This window comes from Neovison vison, chromosome 11 (assembly GCF_020171115.1).
Source record: "Neovison vison isolate M4711 chromosome 11, ASM_NN_V1, whole genome shotgun sequence".
NCBI classification, from domain to species: Eukaryota; Metazoa; Chordata; class Mammalia; order Carnivora; family Mustelidae; genus Neogale; species Neogale vison.
Genome location: NC_058101.1, coordinates 67,203,980 through 67,221,151, shown reverse-complemented (window position 1 = coordinate 67,221,151; position 17,172 = coordinate 67,203,980). Strand labels below are relative to the sequence as shown.

The 17,172-nt window shown below is 50.9% G+C and overlaps 2 protein-coding genes across 6 annotated transcripts in view; one reads left to right on the top strand and one right to left on the bottom strand.

Annotated features, from left to right (window-relative positions):
- FAM193A (family with sequence similarity 193 member A) overlaps positions 1-4,153 on the top strand; it is a 165,823-nt gene extending 161,670 nt beyond the window's left edge. For all 3 annotated transcript variants that reach the window (XM_044267911.1, XM_044267910.1, XM_044267909.1), the window contains one exon: positions 3,392-4,153. In XM_044267911.1, the coding sequence (XP_044123846.1) occupies positions 3,392-3,485 (94 nt within the window). In that variant the 3' untranslated portion in view covers positions 3,486-4,153. The remainder of the gene's footprint in view (positions 1-3,391) is intronic.
- Positions 2,824-17,172, bottom strand: part of TNIP2 (TNFAIP3 interacting protein 2) — a 52,455-nt gene continuing 38,106 nt past the window's right edge. The window contains exons 3-6 of one of the 3 annotated variants that reach the window (XM_044267913.1): positions 16,466-16,555; positions 15,781-16,047; positions 15,543-15,662; positions 2,824-3,122 (exon numbers count right to left, since the gene is read on the bottom strand). In XM_044267913.1, coding sequence (XP_044123848.1) covers positions 3,084-3,122; positions 15,543-15,662; positions 15,781-16,047; positions 16,466-16,555 — 516 coding nt within the window. In that variant the 3' untranslated portion in view covers positions 2,824-3,083. Of the gene's footprint in view, positions 3,123-13,428; positions 14,178-15,542; positions 15,663-15,780; positions 16,048-16,465; positions 16,556-17,172 lie in introns of those variants that run through there. The other 2 variants (XM_044267912.1, XM_044267914.1) reach the window with 2 other exon arrangements.

The following is a 17,172-nucleotide window of genomic DNA, read 5'->3' as shown; positions in this document are numbered from 1 at the left end:
TCCTCTTATTTTTCCTTCCCTCCGCCTTTGATCCTCTGTTTTGTTTCTTCAGTTCCACATGAGTGAGATAATATGATAATTGCCTTTCCCTGACTTATTTCACTCAGCATAATACCCTCCAGTTCCATCCATGTTGATGTAAATGGTAAGATTTCATCCTTTCTGTTGGCTGAGTAATAGTCCATTGTATAGATGAACCAGATCTTCTTTATCCATTTGCCTGTTGTGCACATCCAGGCTCTTTCCACTGAAGTACACTTTTTAATGTACACCATTCAGTCCAGCAGCTCCACTCCTGACTGTCTGCCCAACAGAAGCCAGAGTATGTATCCACACAAAGATTTGTACGTGAATGTTTCCAGAAGTTTCACCTGTAATAGCCAAAAACTGGGGACAACCCAGGTATGCACAGATGAGCAGAGAAACTGGGCTCTATCCGTCCAGTGGATGCCACTCACCGGGGAAAAGCTTACTCCCGATGATACATGGAGATGGAGCCCAGAGACAGTTGCTCAGGCCAAGAAGGCATACAGCAGGTACATACTGTGAAGTTGCATGTACCTGAGATGCCAGGAAATGCAAATTCATCCCAGTGACAGCAGATCACTGTTCACCTAGGGCTGGGGCAGTGAGGAGATTACAGCAAAGGGACTTCCTGGAAGTTTTCTGTGTCTTGATTGGAGGGATAGTTACCTGGATTTATTTATCAGCACTATGAGCTCTGTAGTAACTGCAGTTTATTGTACATAAATTATACCTCAGTGATGTATATTTTCAGGGATACTATACCATACATAGGTGTTAAGACTATAAAGAAAAGCAAGGAAATGATCCTAAAAAGCCAGAACGGTGATTACTTTTGGGATTTGGGGTGGGGACTGCCTGGAGGTGGTGTCCCAGGCTTGCTGCTAGTGCTCCAGTGTTTGCCTTCTCAGTTTCTTTCAGCGTGCATATCTGGTTTCTCTCCTGCATGTGTGTGATGTTCACACAAAAAACAGATGAACTGAGCGCCTGGGTGGCTCGGTTAAGCATCTACCTTCTGCTCAGGTCATGGGTCCTGGGATCCAGCCCCACATCGGGCTCTCTGCTCAGCAGGGAGCCTGCTTCCCTCTCTCTCTCTGCCTGCCTCTCTGCCTACTTGTGAGCTCTCTCTCATCAAATAAATAATATCTTTGAAATATATATATATACATATATAACAAAACAAAAGAACAAACGAACTTGAATTTGATCTGATCCTTCTAGAAGTATAGGAAGAACAGAGCTGCTTTTCTTGTCCATTACAAAGACTTAGAAAGTCACAGAAACAGACTACACAATGCTGAGCTTTGGTTTATGACAAAAGACAGATCAGCAGTAGAAATGAAGGTGTGTTCATAAATGCAGCTGTGAAAGTTTATGTAAGGGAAACTTTTCGGTTGGATCCTCACGTCATCCTACTCAAAGGTCAGCTCTAGGTGGGAAGACTCTAAATGTCACAAGCAAACCTTTTTATTTGATATATAGGTATCTTTTTGACCTCAGAGTAAGAACAGATTTCTTAAAAATACCAACCATAAAATAAAAAAGATTGATAAATTAAATGACATTAAAATCAACAGTTCTTTAAAGAAAGTGAGGAAATGGTGTGTGCAGCACCTCACGGAGGGTTAGTACCAGAACAGATACACATGACAGAACAGGAAAAGACCAGTGCGTGGACAGATGGGCTGTCACAGAAACCCGTGACCAGGGACTTGTGGAGAGACCTCCCGCCTGATGGGCTGGGCGTGCAGGGGCAGTGGCTCCCCCACTCCTCGGGGGCACAGAGTGGCTCCAACGACCATGCAGAAGTTTGGCAGAATCGGGTCAAGTCGAAGCTATCCGTTTTACGGAGCCCCGCGGTTGTCTGTCTATTCTGTGGGGGGAGCTCTTCCAACCTTGGAAACGGGCACATGGTGGCCTCCTTGGGGAATTGCGTAAAAGCGGGAGGAAAAAGATACAGGATGACTCTGTTCCTGTAAGTGCAGAAATCAGCGCACACAGACCATGGGTGAGGGTCTGCGAGGTTGTGGGCAGTTGTCACAGATACCAGGGTGCGGGCTGCATCCTGGGAGAGGACGGCATGGTGCTATGGGGTTGGCAGGGTTGGGCTTCCTTACCTGAGTTAGGAGTGTGCTGATCGAGGCTTTTGTGGTCCTGGTCACCTGGGTACACATGTTCTAGACGTGTAATACGGTCCCTGGCAGACCACATGGAGGCCCGATGGGCAGGAAGTGTCAGATCCTTGGGTGTTGGCGGGGAGGCAGAGCTGGGGGCCTGGGGGCCTGGCTCCAGCTGGCTCAGAGACACCTATGGACGTTCTTGCCATCACGCGTGGAGAGGCAGGATGCATGTAGCCTCATTGGGACCACTGGGAGTGCCGCCAGAGCAGGGGGACACGGTCCAGGCAGGTTGGTTGTAAGGTTGTAAAGGTGAACAACGAAGGTTGTAAAAGTGACGCCACTAGGACTCGGAGTTCGACCAGCTGTGGCCAGGGAAAGAGAAGTTGAATTCTGGGAGGTGGCACACTGCTCGGGGGCAGGGCAGGGACGGACACACGGCTCTATCCACCTGGACACAGACTGCCTAGCAGGCAGCACAAGGAGTTGTGGTTGAGTGATGTAAATGAACACACTTGGGCTACACTGTGTGACCACAGTAACCATTTTCAGGTTTAATTCAAGTTTCTGCTACTCAGATGAGAGCTGGACAGGTGAGAACTTCAGAAACTGCATAGTTAAGGTTTTTGAAAGGAAGTGTTCCTCATTTAGTAGAGAGTCAGCCAGTATTTCCTGAGAAGCAGGTGGCAGAACGTGGTGTTTTTCAGATGCTTTTGGGTGTGCAGGGGTGACCCAGAGCTGGACCCCAGGGCAGCAGGCCTGCCTCTGCTGCCACCCTGAGTGCGGGGGGGGGGGTCGGTGGCAGCGCTGTGACCAAGTCTCACCGTGTGAAGTCCTGTGTCCTCTCGCACTCGGGTGTGCATTCGTGGATCAGTGAGGGCAGCTGGGATCTCCGTGGCTTAACACGTGGAGAAGGGCAGGGTGGTGGCCATTGGTACGTTTTCAGATGGGCTCATCAGAAACATCCCTTGGGCAGCTTCCCTGGAGGACAAGTTGGAAAAGAAGGACACAGGACACCAGAGGACATTGAGGGTACTCGCCTATGCCCTGAAGAAGAGGATCCCCGTCCTCCTGAGGGCCTTTCCCCACTCTGAAGGGTGGCCAGATGTGGAGGGGTCCTTGACGGCGGGTCTGGCATGCTTGAGCGCCCTCCCCCCACCCTCCCATCCTGGGAGGACACTGGACTTTGCTGACACAGCTCAGCTGTGGGCTGTTTCCTTCTGTGACTGTTTGGCTCTTTGTCTTCACAGATTCTGTTTGGATTCTGCTAGACAGACCCGACAAAGACTGTCCATCAACTGGTCCAATTTTAGCTTGAAAAAAGCCACTTTTGCTGCCCACTGAATGAGGACCACCTGGAGAGGGACGCACGGAAGGTGGGCCAGGCCCCGGAGCTGCTGTGCTTGCCCAGGGCTGTGCCGGGTGGGCCACCGCACCTGATGCCCCCAGACCGAGAACTTGCCGCTCGGCCTGTGTCAGTGGCTCTTGTGCGTGTATCTGTGAGTGAGGCGTGAGCACAGCGCCGGCCGTTGGATTGCAACAGTAGCTCCCGCCGGCTTCCCACCGCGTGGCCCAGGAGCCGGGGCCGTGGCCAGAGACGCGTTTCATCATCCACGTGGCTCGTTGCCTCTGCATCTCGCCCTGTCCTGTCATCTGTCCCTGCCAGGGCACTGCTGTCACTCAGCTCTCGTGTGCCCTGCATCCCACCCGAAGCGGGCTGGGCGGGCAGGCGCTCTTCCGTTCTCCTCCACAATCTACTGTTTAAGAGTGTACACGTTGCGCTGTTTGTGTCTGACCCCCCTGACTTGTAGCCAGCTTGTGTAAGATCCCTTGCAGAATGAGAAAGTTCAAAAACAAAACCCCACCCAGTACTCACACCATCAAGTCTGTTAGAGAGTGTACGACTGTATTAACACGGAGGCCTGCCTGGCTACTTTTTTAACATATTGTTAAGTAATATTAAAATCATGTCTTTCTTTTTGAAAGATGGAATACATTAGTACAGCAGAAGACCTCGTCTGGCTGCTTTCTGCTGGGGGTGGTGGGGAGTGTGGTGCATGGGGGCAGGGTGCGGGGAGAGTGGGGGGCAGTGCCCCCCAAGGGGAAGCTGGCCCACCAACCCTGGAGCATCTCCCGGGTCACCTGTGGCAGCAGTTTAGGGGTCCTGGCTCCTGCCCAGTATCCTTCATGCCTCTGTACCCTCCGGGGCCTTCCACGTGCCAGGCAGCACCAGGCCCCAGGGCAGAGTCCAGCCCAGTGCCCAGAGAGTTTGGTGAGAGCAGTACTGACACCTAGCAGCAGTGGCATGGGCTCACCACACCCTAACCTACGGGGCTGGGAAGGCAGAGCCGGGTGGCCCAAGGGTCAGCAGGCTGGGACCACACAGAGCCTTACGGGCAGGTTCCCATCCAGCCCCAGGGGAGGGGGGGCGGCGTGATCTCTAATGAGACTGAAAAGTCATGGGCGTTCAACTGGGTGTGAACGAGGAATAACGGGCGGTATGGAGGGTGAAGGGGGACGGCTGCCTGGTTCCTCTGCGGTCTCTGCAGGCAGGCTGCTTGCAGGAGTCTCTGCGGGAGCCGCTCCCACCCACTTCCCAGGGCCCGGCCAAGCCCTGCCTCTTGGGAAACCTGCTTGTGTGCAGCTGCAGGGATGTGGCGTGTCCCCAAGTGAAGGGGGAGCAATGAGGGTCCTGCGTCCATGTGGAGACGGAAAGAGAGGAAATGGCCTCTGGAAATACTCTGCTTGTTTTGTCTGCAGCATTTCTGGACAGACGAGATACAGGTAGGAGAGAGGGGGGCAAGAGGGATTCCAAGGCTTTGGTCTGAGCCCCGGGCTGCACGAGGCTGCCTGCCTTGGGGCAGGGGTCAAGTCTGACGTGCCCATCTGACCCCCCAGGTGAGACGTCCGGCGTTGGAATTGCCGTTCATGGACGGAAGGCCACTGCAGAACAAGTGCAGACAGGTCAGGGGTCCAGGTGCCAGAAGCATTGACTAGGGTGGGAGGAGGAGGGCAGCCTAGAGGACACAAGACAGGGAAAGAATGGCCACCGCAGGGCTGCTGTGGTCAAGGTGAGGTCCAAGGACTGACCCCGGGGCTCCTACACTTTGGGGACTTTGACCACAACCCAGTGGGAGCTGGTTTGCAGGAAAACAAGGGTGGGAATGGCAGGTCCTGTAAATAGGAGATAGGCAAGAGGCTGGCTGGTTTGTTTTGCTTTTTTCTAACTAGGTGGGAAGAACAAGCATATCCCTTTGCTCATGGAATGAGCCTGCAAAGCGAGGAATGGGCTGGGCAGTGACCACAGCAGGAGCCGTGTCCTCAAAAGGCCCTGATGCCTCCAAGAGTCCCAAGCCCAGGCCTGGGCCTCCATGGCTCCCGGTGAGGGCAAGGGAGAGCCAGGGCTGGCTGGGCCAGAGCAACAAAGGCTGGGAAGGTTCTGGGGGTGGGGGGAGCCTGCTCTCTGGGGAAGCTGCCCACCCAGGCCCTTCAAGACCTTGTCCCTGCCCTAGCCTCTTCTCCCCAAGGACAGTCCCACCTCTGAGCCTCCACTTCCATCTGGGGGACATGTTGGCTGCTGAAGAACTACAGGTTCTCACCTATGACATGAGCAGGACCTTGTCAGGGCCATGAGTGGTGAGGGGAATCCCTGGGTGCCCACTCCTGATGCCCCACCTGCCACCTTCCACACCCTTGCTCCCCTCACACACAAGCGAGCCACCTGTGCCTTGTTCTAGGTCTGTACACTTCTGCTCCTGCTGGTTCCTTTGGCTCTTACCCCAGGGCAGGGGAGGGGGTCGTCACTTTACCATCCCAGTTCTCAGAGGATGGATCTGGGGCCTGGGAGGCCCAGGAGAGTCCAGGGGTCGGGGAGATGGAGGGCCGAGGCTGGCAGGGCTTCCCAGGTTCAGCCCCTCCCATGTCCCCAGAGGTAGGCCCAGGCCTAGAGACTTGTCATCGCGGATCCTAATGCCCAGACACTGCATTTACAGATGGGGAAGCCAAGGTCCAAGGTGCATCTGTGGGACATCCAGCTCCAATGCTCCTGTCTTCATGGGGCCTAGACCTGGGAGTCGATCCCTGGGGGAGCCTCGCATAGACCACGATGGACTAGCACCTCCTTTACATGGCAACGGTAATCATGAGATGAAATAAAATAACAATGGCCAGGAAAATGCCCTTTTATTGAACTTTGTTTACATCCTCATGCCATTAAACCAAAATAGTATCAAAAGGAGTATTATGGTACCAGAAAGGATGAACGCTTCTTAATTTAATTAATATTAAAGGAGAAGGAAAAACAGGTCCCGCTGTTTCTTGTGTTGTTTTTTTTTAAGATTTTATTTATTCATTTCACAGAGATCACAAGTAGGCAGAGAAAGAGGAGGAAGCAGGCTCCTCGCTGAGCAGAGAGCCCGATGCGGAGCTCGATCCCAGGACCCTGAGATCATGACCCGAGCCGAAGGCAGAGGCTTTAACCCACTGAGCCACCCAGGCACCCCTGTTTCTCGGTTTTAAACACCAATAAAAGCGCTCAGTCACCCACAGAGTGACGGAACTGAAGTAACTTGAGTCCTGGTCCTTCATTTTCACAGTGACAGGCACCACTGTCCTGGATCCGCTATTAAAATGTAAGCGTAAGCCCCGAGGGGTGGACAACTTCCATGTTCTTCCAAACTGTTAGGAACCAATGCTTGAAACGAGCCGGGAGCCCGCTGTGCCCAGGAGCCCCTGGCTGGCTTTCCTGGAGGAGACCATGTGGTTACAAGGAAGAGTCCTAAACGTGTGCAGTGGCACCCGGGAAGGAGGATGACAGCCACGGAGACTGCCACACGCAACTGTGAACCCAAGGAAGCTGTGTACACAGTGTGTTGGGTGTTGGGAGAAACGCTGCACATGACAGTGTTTTCTGCGCGAAGGGGAGGAAACAAGGTAAGTCTCTTGGTGCCCCAGCTTCCAGCCCCGAGGCAGTTTCCAGGCCCAGCACTGGGGGTGGAGGCAGAGCCCTGCAGACCTCCTGAGTAGAACGGCTGGAATAGTGTTTCTACCAGCCACGGCAGAAAACCATGTAACACACAGTGCAGACCTCGGAGTAGAGGCCTCAGAAAGCTGTGACCTCAGCAGTGGGGTGAAATCAGCCCTCGAGCAAAATAAAGAACCCCAAAAGGATCAAACTGATCCTGAGTATCTTAACTGCCTGCTGGAACAAAGTCCGACATTCTTTAAGGAACACAAAACCAGCCCACACTGGACGAAATTCACAATGGTGGAATCCAGGTAGAAATTACCAGACCGTTCCAAGAGGAAAGAAAATAAAAACCATGATCAAGAGAAATACTAAGCAGACCACAAAATGACAGTTGCTGAATTTGCAGACGGGGACCGTAAAATGGATATTGTAAAACATCTTAAAAATACACATAAGATGTAAAAGAAATCACGAACAAGATGAAGAAATGAAAAATCCAAAAAAGTCCTAAATGAAGTTCTAAAGAAAAAATACAATATCTGAAATGAAAAAATACCCTGGATAGAATTAACAGCAGATCCAAAACCCCTTAGAAAACACCCATGAACTTGATAACTTGATGGCACAGAAGAGAAACTACCAGAAAGAAGCACTGAGAAGAAAAGAGAATGGAAAATGGTAGCCTATAGGACAGTATGGAGCATTCCAACATACATATGTATCATATGATGATATGGTGATCTCATCATATGTATCATACATATAGGATATAATATATGATCTACATGTGGTATATCATGTGATATACATATAGGATACATATATGACATACATATATGGCACATATGATGAGATCACCATATCATCATGATACATGTGTATGTTAGAATGCTCAATACTTAATATATGATATACATATGATACCATGTGTATCATATACATATGTATCACACATACAACATACATAATTTAAAATGAGCTTGTCACAAGCTTGCTGGGATTATGGACGAGGCTGTGCTGGGGCTGTAGGCCAGTTTGGGACGAAGCAACATCTTGATACAACAGAGTTCCTAGTCTGCAGACATGATTTCATTTATGTGTTCTCTGAATTTCAACAGTATTGTGTAGCCTTTATTGTAGAGATTTTGCATGCTTCCTATGAATTTTTTCTAAGCATTTTAGGTTTTTGACATTCTCGTAAATGGGGTTATGCTTTATTTTCCTGGGGCTCCCATAACAAAGTGCTATAAACTGGGTGGCTTCTAACAACAGAAATTTGCTCGTGGGGCGCCTGGGTGGCTTAGTCATTAACCATCTGCTTTCAGCTCGGGTCATGATCCCGGAGTCCTGGGATCGAGCCCTGCATCAGGCTCCCTGCTCCTCGGGCAGCCTGCTTCTCCCTCTCCCAGTACCCTCTCTTACGTTCTCTCTATCTCTGTCAAGTAAACAAATCTTGAAGAAAAAAAAGTTTATTCTCAAAAGTCCTGGAGGATATAACCCAAAATCCCTGGGGGGATATATACTGCAAAACACAGGTATCCACAGGATTGGTTCCTTTTAGAGGTTGTAAAGAACCATCAGTTCCATGTCCCCATCCTGGCTTCTCCTTGGCAATCCTTGGCTTGTAGAGATGTCCCTCCAGGCTCTCTCCATTTTCATACGGTCTCCTCCCTGTATCTCTGTATTTGTGGCTTGTCTTTTTTTTTTTTTTTTTTTTAAGATTTTAAGTAATCACACCCAACATGGGGCTTGAACTCACAACCCTGAGATCAAGAGCTAGCTGTGTGCCCCACCAGTTGAGCCAGCACCTCTGTCTCTCCTCTTCTTGTAAGGATGCAAGTTACTGGGTTTGGGGCCCACCCTTATCCAAGCACATCATCATCTCATAGGACATCTGCAAAGACCCTATATCCAAGTAAGGTCATATTCACAGGTTCTGGGGGTTAGGACTTAACATCTTTTTAGTCACCTTACATTTTGGGGAAACAGGTTTTAAATTCCTGCAAATATATGGCAGTATGATAGGTTTTTCATACATTGAACTTTGTATCTTGAGATTGTCAAACTCAATTCTAAACTTCAAGATCAGCTAGGACTTTTTACATCTATAATCATGTCATCTACAAATAAGGACCGTTTCTTCTAATTTTTCTGTTCTTTATTCCTTTTATTAATTTACTGCACTGGGTAGACCCTCTGGTACAACGTAGGATTGCAGCCATAAGGGCGCATACCCTTGCCTCAATGGAAACCTGAGCAGGGACAGATGGCACTCGGTATCTGTCATCAGACAGAACGGTAGCCGTAGGGTCTTGGACATATGTCTTTATCAGATTGAGGAAATGCCTTCTATTCCTGGTTTGCTGAGTGTTTTTATCATGAGTGGACATTAAATTTTGTCATATGCTTTTTCAGCTTCTATTGAGATGATCATGTTTTTTCTGTTACTCTAGTGAATTACAATCAGTGTTGGGGTTTTTATCAAGATTTTAATTATTTGGGGCGCCTGGGTGGCTCAGTCGGTTAAGCAGCTGCCTTCAGCTCAGGTCATGATCCTGGTGTCCTGGGATCGAGTCCCACGTCCAGGACCTTGCTCAGTGGGGAACCTGCTTCTCCCTCTCCCTCTGCCTGCCACTCCCCCTGCCTCTGCATGTTCTCTCCCTCTCTCTGACAAATGAATAAATAAAATTTTTTAAAAATAAAGATTTTATTTATTTATTTGACAGAGAGCACAAGCAGGGTGAGGGGCAGAGGAAGAAGCAGACTCCCCGCTGAGCAGAGAGCCCAATTTGGGCTCAATCCTAGGACTCTGGGATTATGACCTGAGCCGAAGGCAGGCACTTAACTGACTGAGCCAGCCCGGTGCCCTAGTGCTTTCTTTTTCTTTTCTTTCTTTTTTTTTTTTTTAAATAATCAATCTTGTATCTCTGATTAGAACTCTACTTGCTTATGACTTACTATCCTTTTTATATATAATTCAATTTAATTTTTTAAAAATTTTATTTGACAGAGATCACAAGTAGGCAGAGAGGCAGACAGAGAGAGAAGGGGAAGCAGGCTCCCTGCTGAGCAGAGAGCCCGATGGGGAGCTCAATCCCAGGACCCTGAGACCATGACCTGAGCCGAAGGCAGAGGCTTAACCCACTGAGCCACCCAGGTGCCCCAATTTGTTAATATTTTGTTTAGTATGTTTGCATCTGTGTTCATGAGCAAGATTTGTCATTTTCTTAGGTTTTGGTGTCAGAAAAATGAGTTGGGGAACATTCCTTCTATTTGCTGAGTGTGTGTAAGATTGGTATATCTTTCTCAGATGTTCACCAGTGAAGTCATCTGGGTCTATAATTTTGTGACAATATATATTTTTTTTCTGTGTGACAATATTTTTAATTACTGATTCAGTTTACTTAATGGCTACAGAGCAACTCAAGTTTTGTATCTTATATCCGTTTTGGTAAGTTGTATTTTTCAAGGATTTTATTCATTTCCTCTGTCAGATTTATTAGCATAAAGTGTTCATAGTAGTCCTCTTAGAGATCCATGGTGACATCCCCCTTTTCATTCCTGCTTATCGGGAGTTTGTCTCCTCTCTTTTCCTCATGTCTTGTTACTGGTTTGTCAGTGGTGTTGCCACTTCAAAGAACTCTTGGCTTTGTTGAATTTTGTTTTCTGTCTCATTGATTTCTGCTCTTCTATTCTCTCCTTTCCTTTCTTTGAGTTTAAAATGCAGTTCTCCTAGCTCTTGATGGGCACTCAGCTCACTCAATTTTAACCTCATTTTCACTCAGTTCAGAGTATTTTCTCATTTCTGTTGTGTTTTTTCCCTTTGTGCACAGATCACTTAGAGGTGTTTTGAGAATTTGGTATTTATCTGTTACTGAGTTGTGGTTTAATCTGACCATGGTCAGAGAACATAAATTCAGTGATTTGGTTCTTTAGGTTATGTTGTGACTTGATTTATCGCCCACAGATTTGTCTCTGTTGCTAAGTGTTCCACATAGAGCTGAAAAGAATTCTAGTTGGCTTTTGTTGGACCTAACAAGGCCAAGTTGATTAAGTATTTTGGGTAAATCTGTATCCCTGCTGACTTTTTTCCTGCTTCTCTCTGAGAGGTGTGTTCCAGTCTTCAGCTGTGATTGTGTGTTTGTCCAGGTCTGGGAGTGGCTACATACATTCCCATTATCTTGGTTAGCTTCGGCATGGCATGTCTTTTTCTATCCTTTTCATTCTCTGTTCTTATGTTTCTGTCTCTGCTCACAAGTACATGGGTGAACTTCGTTATTTTCACACAGCGTGACAATCATCTTTCGGTCAGTATCTGATCCGTTTAAGTTAACTATTGATAGAGTTGGGTTTAGGTCTATCCTCTTGCCATCCGTTTTCTGTTTGTCTCATCTCTTCCATATTCCTTTAGTTGTCCTAACTTGTCTTGCTTTGGATTAATAAAAACATTTCTCTGTTCTGTTTACTTTTTAGTTAAATATTTGTATTATTATCTTAGTGGTTACTCTAAGAGATTATAATATGCTTCCGTACTGCCTTACAGTCCACCTTATGTCGATGTAAAAAATTCTGTGTAAGGTCATCAAATACTCCCTCTGCCACCTAGAAAGCTCCTGTGGTCACGTTGGCATGTTTTAAAGGCCTGGAAAGAGAACTGTTTAAACAGTCAGTAATCCTTATCTACCCACTCCCATCTTCATTCCTTTCTGTATTTGTTTTTATCCAGAATCACTTCCCTTCAGCTGGAGTCATTTCTATAGTACAGATTTCTTGTAGTAGAGTGTCGGATATAAATTTAATTGCCTTGTATCGGTCTGAAAATACCTTCATCCTGCTTTTAATTTTCCTACATCTAGTATTTTTTTAAGATTTTTTTAAAAAGATTTTTATTTATTTATTTGACAGAGATCATCACAAGTAGGCAGAAGGGCAGGCAGAGAGAGAGGAATGGAAGCAGGCTTCCCGCTGAGCAGAGAGCCCGATGCAGGGCTTGATCCCAGGACTCTGGGATCATGACCGGAGCCGAAGACAAAGGCTTTAACCCACTGAGGCATCCAGGTGCCCCAAGATTTTATTTTTAAGTTCAGCCACAACCCCAAGATCAAGAGTTGTATGCTCTAGCGACTGAGCCAGCCAGGCGCCCATCTAGTATTTTCTCTTGCATATCGCACTTGTGGTTAGTACAGTGCAAGGTCCGAGGTTCTGCCTGTCTCTAAAGAAAGCTGGTTCTTAGTCCAATAGGCACATGATTTGTTGGTTGATTACCTGGGAGTCGTATGCCTTCCTAGAGCAAGGGCTATTTCCATTTTGGCCCCGGGATGTCAACTTTATTCCTGAGGCATGGCCCTTCTGGGGTTTCAGAGGAAAACCCAAAGTGTTTACCAAGCCCTTCTCACCTCAAGGGACCCAGATTTAAAGCTGTCACCCTGTAATATTCAGCCACTGGGATGCCTGTTTAGCTGTTTTCCATCTGCTGTTCTCACCCCAGAATCCTTGGGGTCTTACTCGAAGCACACACAATTTCAGGTCAGCCAAGGATTTGAGGGTTCCCCCTTTTGTGGCTCCCTTCTCTCTGGGATGTCCCCATCCTCTCTTTCCAGTGTTCAGATGTCCACAGACTCTTCCAGCTCTGACAGGCTTTTCTGCTATAGCCTACCCACCCCATGCCACAAACGCCGGATCCCCTCTAGCTGGGCTCCAGCAGACAGGTGCGCAGGGAGTCCCAGAGGAGGAGACATCTGAATTCTGACATGAGGAGAACTTATTAACCACACAGAGGGGTGAGTTCCAGGAAGAAGTACAGACTATGCAATTAAAAACACGGGTTCAAATCCCAGCTTTGTCACTCAACCACTGTGTGACCTTGGGCAAGTTAATTAATCCCTCCGTGCCTCATTTTCCTTGTCTGTGTTGACATCCTGGAATTGCTACAAGGGTTAAATGAATGAACTCTGGCAAATAAACGCAGCACGTCGGTCTCCCCTCCTGCCTTCTCATTTCTGTCCCTGCTCCACTGACAGGCCCTACACAGCCATACCTTCCCCTTACTGTCACATCTGCTTCCTTTCCTTATTTCCAGCCCTTGACTTCACACCCTGGGGTGGGGCTGAACTAGCCCAGAGGCTAAGCTGGGCTGGCCCCAGGTCCCGTGGGCCCTGACAGGCATGCCTGCCTGGGTTCCGGCCAGTCCATCTCTGTCCCTTGGCAGGTGGCAAACACGAGAGTGTTTCTCCTCACCAGCTGGTCTGAAGTCCCTCCTGACTGGGAATACTGCCATCCCCGCGCCCCAGCCCCCAGGATGCACTCGCAGAGCAGTCACCTGGGCAAGTACGTTTATTATGAAAGTAAGTGCATATGAAATGTCCCCTGACTTGCAGATCCGTGGCAAAGGCGACTGCAGTACAACAGAGCAGAGGCACGGCTCTTCGGTGGCAGACACCGGCCCCCAGGTGCAAGGTCTGCCACAATGCTCACTTCTGCAAACCTCCTGGTCCTTATTCAACACAACAAGGCAAGCCACCTTTCACCCTGGGGCCCACACGTGCCATCCCCGCAGGCAGCCCGCTCCTGCCAGCAGCTGCAGTGCCCCAGCTGCAGGTGGGCAGCGCGGGCTGGTGGCATTGGCTGGCTCCCTGCTCCTGGCTGTTCCCAGCCTCAGTCTGGCAGCTGGGGGGCCACTCTCCCTCCCAGGAGATGTCCCCAGTCTGTTCCATTGCCCAGGGAGGACCAAGATGGATCAGAAGCCCCCTCAGCCCATTCTGGGCCCCAGATCTCGAGGGCTCTCCCCTTTCCCGGCATGGGGCTCACTGGCAGCACTCAGCCACGTGCCTGAAGAGCTCCTCGCCTTGCTCATCACCAAAGCTCCGCAGGCAGTGAGGGCACTGAAGGTCCCCCTGTCCTCTCCGGGCTGCCCCTGGGCACCGGCCCTCAGCAGGGGAGTCTAGCCCCTGAGATCCAGTCCCAGCCCTCCATCCACTGGGCGCCACAAGCTCCAGAGCATCGGCCTCTAAGTACTTGGAGGTTCTGTTTCCCATGTGAGTCCGGCAGGAGCCTGGCTCTCGACGCTCCTAGAAAAGAGGCAAGGGTCCATGTATGTGGGTTGCCCTAGAGGCCCCCAAATCACGTGCTGGGCTCTCGCACTTGAGGTGTTTCTTCTATCCTGCGAGGGACTTGCACCCCTCCCCCTCCCCACTTCCTGAAGTGGCCCAGAGCCCACACGTGCTGCTGCTCCGACCAGAACCAGAGTCGACACGCCTGCACCCCAGCGTGCACTCACAGGGATGGGACCTGGAGCTGGTTCTGGTCACTCCTCTTAACCCCGAGTCACTGAACGGCTACTGACCTTTCCACACCATTAATGACCTTTCCACTCAAGAGCACGTGCTTCCTCAAGAAAACCCGCAGGCCAAGGCAGATGGTGGGAAGAAATGCCCAGCTGAGCCAGACAACACCCCATTCCCACCCAGCACACATGGCAGGATTCTCAACCACAGCCTGCAGTCCAAGTGCCCGAGGAGAAGCAGGAACCCCCGCAGGACACTGAGGAGGCTGCAGGGGCTCCTACAGACTCAGGGACACAGCTCAGCCACAGTCCCCACCCACTTTACCCACAAGTCGGAACAGCTGCCTCTGCCAGGCCCACTGCTATTGACTGCATACACGAGTGTGAAAGAGAAAGGGGGTCCCCCATGACTCCCATACCCCACCCGCAGTGGGGAACACATGAGACATCAACGAACCCCAGTGGCCACGCTACAGGCCAGAAGGGGCAGCTCCAAGGTCCGCCCAGTATGTTGAGCCCCAGAGGGGCTTCTACTGCCCAGTCTGCGTCCAGATGGAAGTTCTGAGGGGCCCAGGGTTCACTCCGGGGCCAGGGGTGTGGTGGGTACTCGCTGAGGGGCTAAAGAAACTAAGCTTTCCTAGGGCGTCTGCAGGGCAGTGAGCAGGTCAGGGCAGAGAGGGGAAGAGGCAGGTGGGTGCCAGGGGTCCCGCAGTGAGAGACTTCATCAATTCTGAGGCCTCCCTGGGTGGGGTGGTGGGCCCAGTGGCCCAAAAGGCCCATCTCTCCGCACAGAGGCCATGAGTTGGGGAACACCAGTGGGCACCTGGGGCCTCGGTACCCAGGTCTGTAGAATGGCGTAACCACGCTACCCGTCTCACAGCAAGGAGGGGACATATATGAAGGAAGGCCTGGTAGGGAGCTCGGAGCCCAGGATATGCCCCACAGCCAGCCACCTCCGCTGTTACACCATGACAGAGGGCTTCCGCCATCGTGCCCCAGGCCCCAGGCGCCAGGCAAGGCAGCTCTGACCCCAGCGGGGCAAAAGGGGCTTGAACCGTGACAAATGTCTTGGACCGACGCTCGAAATTCATGAGAAGGAAAACAAGAGAAACGCCAAGCCTAAACGAGGAGAAAAGCGCTCGGGCCCTACCTGTGTCCAGGATGCCTGCTGCCGCAAGGAGGCCACCTCTTCCTCGAGCTCCTGAATCCTGCCCTGGGCCCGCTCTCGGTCCGCGCGTTCTGAGGTGAAATCATCCTTGTAAGCGAGGATCTGAAAGGAGGTGAGACACTGGGCTGTCCTGGTGCTGAGGTGCGTTCACTCGGGAAGGAGAAGGTTCCCGTGGACGGACCACCCCCACCACTGGGCCCCGGGCGCCCCGATCGGACACCTGCTGCTCCAGCATCTGCACCCGTTCCAGCGCTGCGTCGCGCGCCCCCCGCACGGCCACCAGCTCCCGCCTCACGTCCACGCAGACACGGATCTTCTCCTCCAGCTGCCTGTTGAGCCTAGAAATCTCCTTCCTCATCAGCTCGGGGCAGGAGGGCCTGGTGGGCTCGGGGGGCGCCCGCAGCCCCTGCATTTGCGCATGGAGCCCCCGCACATACTCGTCCCTGCTGGCGTCGTAGCGCTGCCACTTGGCATTAAGGTCTTCCACCTGAGGGGACGCGGCCAAGGCCGGGAAGCTCTCTGTGAGCAATAATACGCTGCTGAGTTCTTCCCCGTAAATGCATATTGCCTCGCTTGCTCTGTCCCAAGGGGACACTGAGACCACCAGACACACAAGGTGCAGAGAGGACATCCACAAGCCACCGTCTTCCACAGAAATGGACTGGGTGCCATTCTCCTGCCTTAAAAGCCATGCTTGACAGAAACTCCTGCACCTCCTTTCTCGACCCAAGAGTTAACCCAGGGGACAGCAGAACACAGGCCGGGTCTCTGCACTCTTAGGCAAAATGTGTAGGTCTCGGACTGTTTGTGTCAGCCCAAGTGGCCCAAGGGGGACACGAGCCCTGAGCACCACTGAGAGGGTAGGACCCTCTCCTACAGTTGAATAAAAGGGGACAGATACTCACATGAGTCACCTTCTGTCGTAATAGTCGATTTTCTTCCCGTAACTTCTCAATAACGGCCTGGACAGAGGCAGCTGTGTCTGTACACTCTGGCTGCAGAAGAAAGGAACAGGGAAGATGCCGTGTTGCTGAACATGACACATGCAGCAACAAGGGAGGAAGCTAGATCTGCAGACTGAGGCACCAGATGGTCGCCACATCTGGCAACACGTCCCCTGGTAGCCGTGCATTCAGGAGAGAAGCAAAGCAGAGAGTCAAAAGGTTGGGGGTGGGGAGTGCAATTTGCTCTGGCCCCGCCCAGGCCCGCCACGGAGAGCAGTTTCCACGCCCCTGCCGTGGACTCGCACACAGTCACACGGTCTCCCACAGCCTCAGATGCTCCATCATCACAGGAGTCAGGAGGGTAGGCAGCTTAGCCCCATGGTGCAGCAGGGAAGGCTCTGGCCCTGGGCTGCCTGGCGCAGGCCTGACCAGGAAGCCAGCTCCCCTCCTCCAAGCCCATGACAGCATCGTGTCTGCGGAGTCACAGTCAGCCCCGGTGGTTCCATATGCAGCAATCTGACCCACACCATGTTCACACCTAAAAGCCACATCCCAAACCAACCCTAACAGTGGTGAGCAGACCTAAGCGGAAAGTCTCATGAGAAGTCCCATCTGAATCCGAGAAATTCAGTGCATTTCACAGAATGGGGAGCTGTATCTTGGTGACT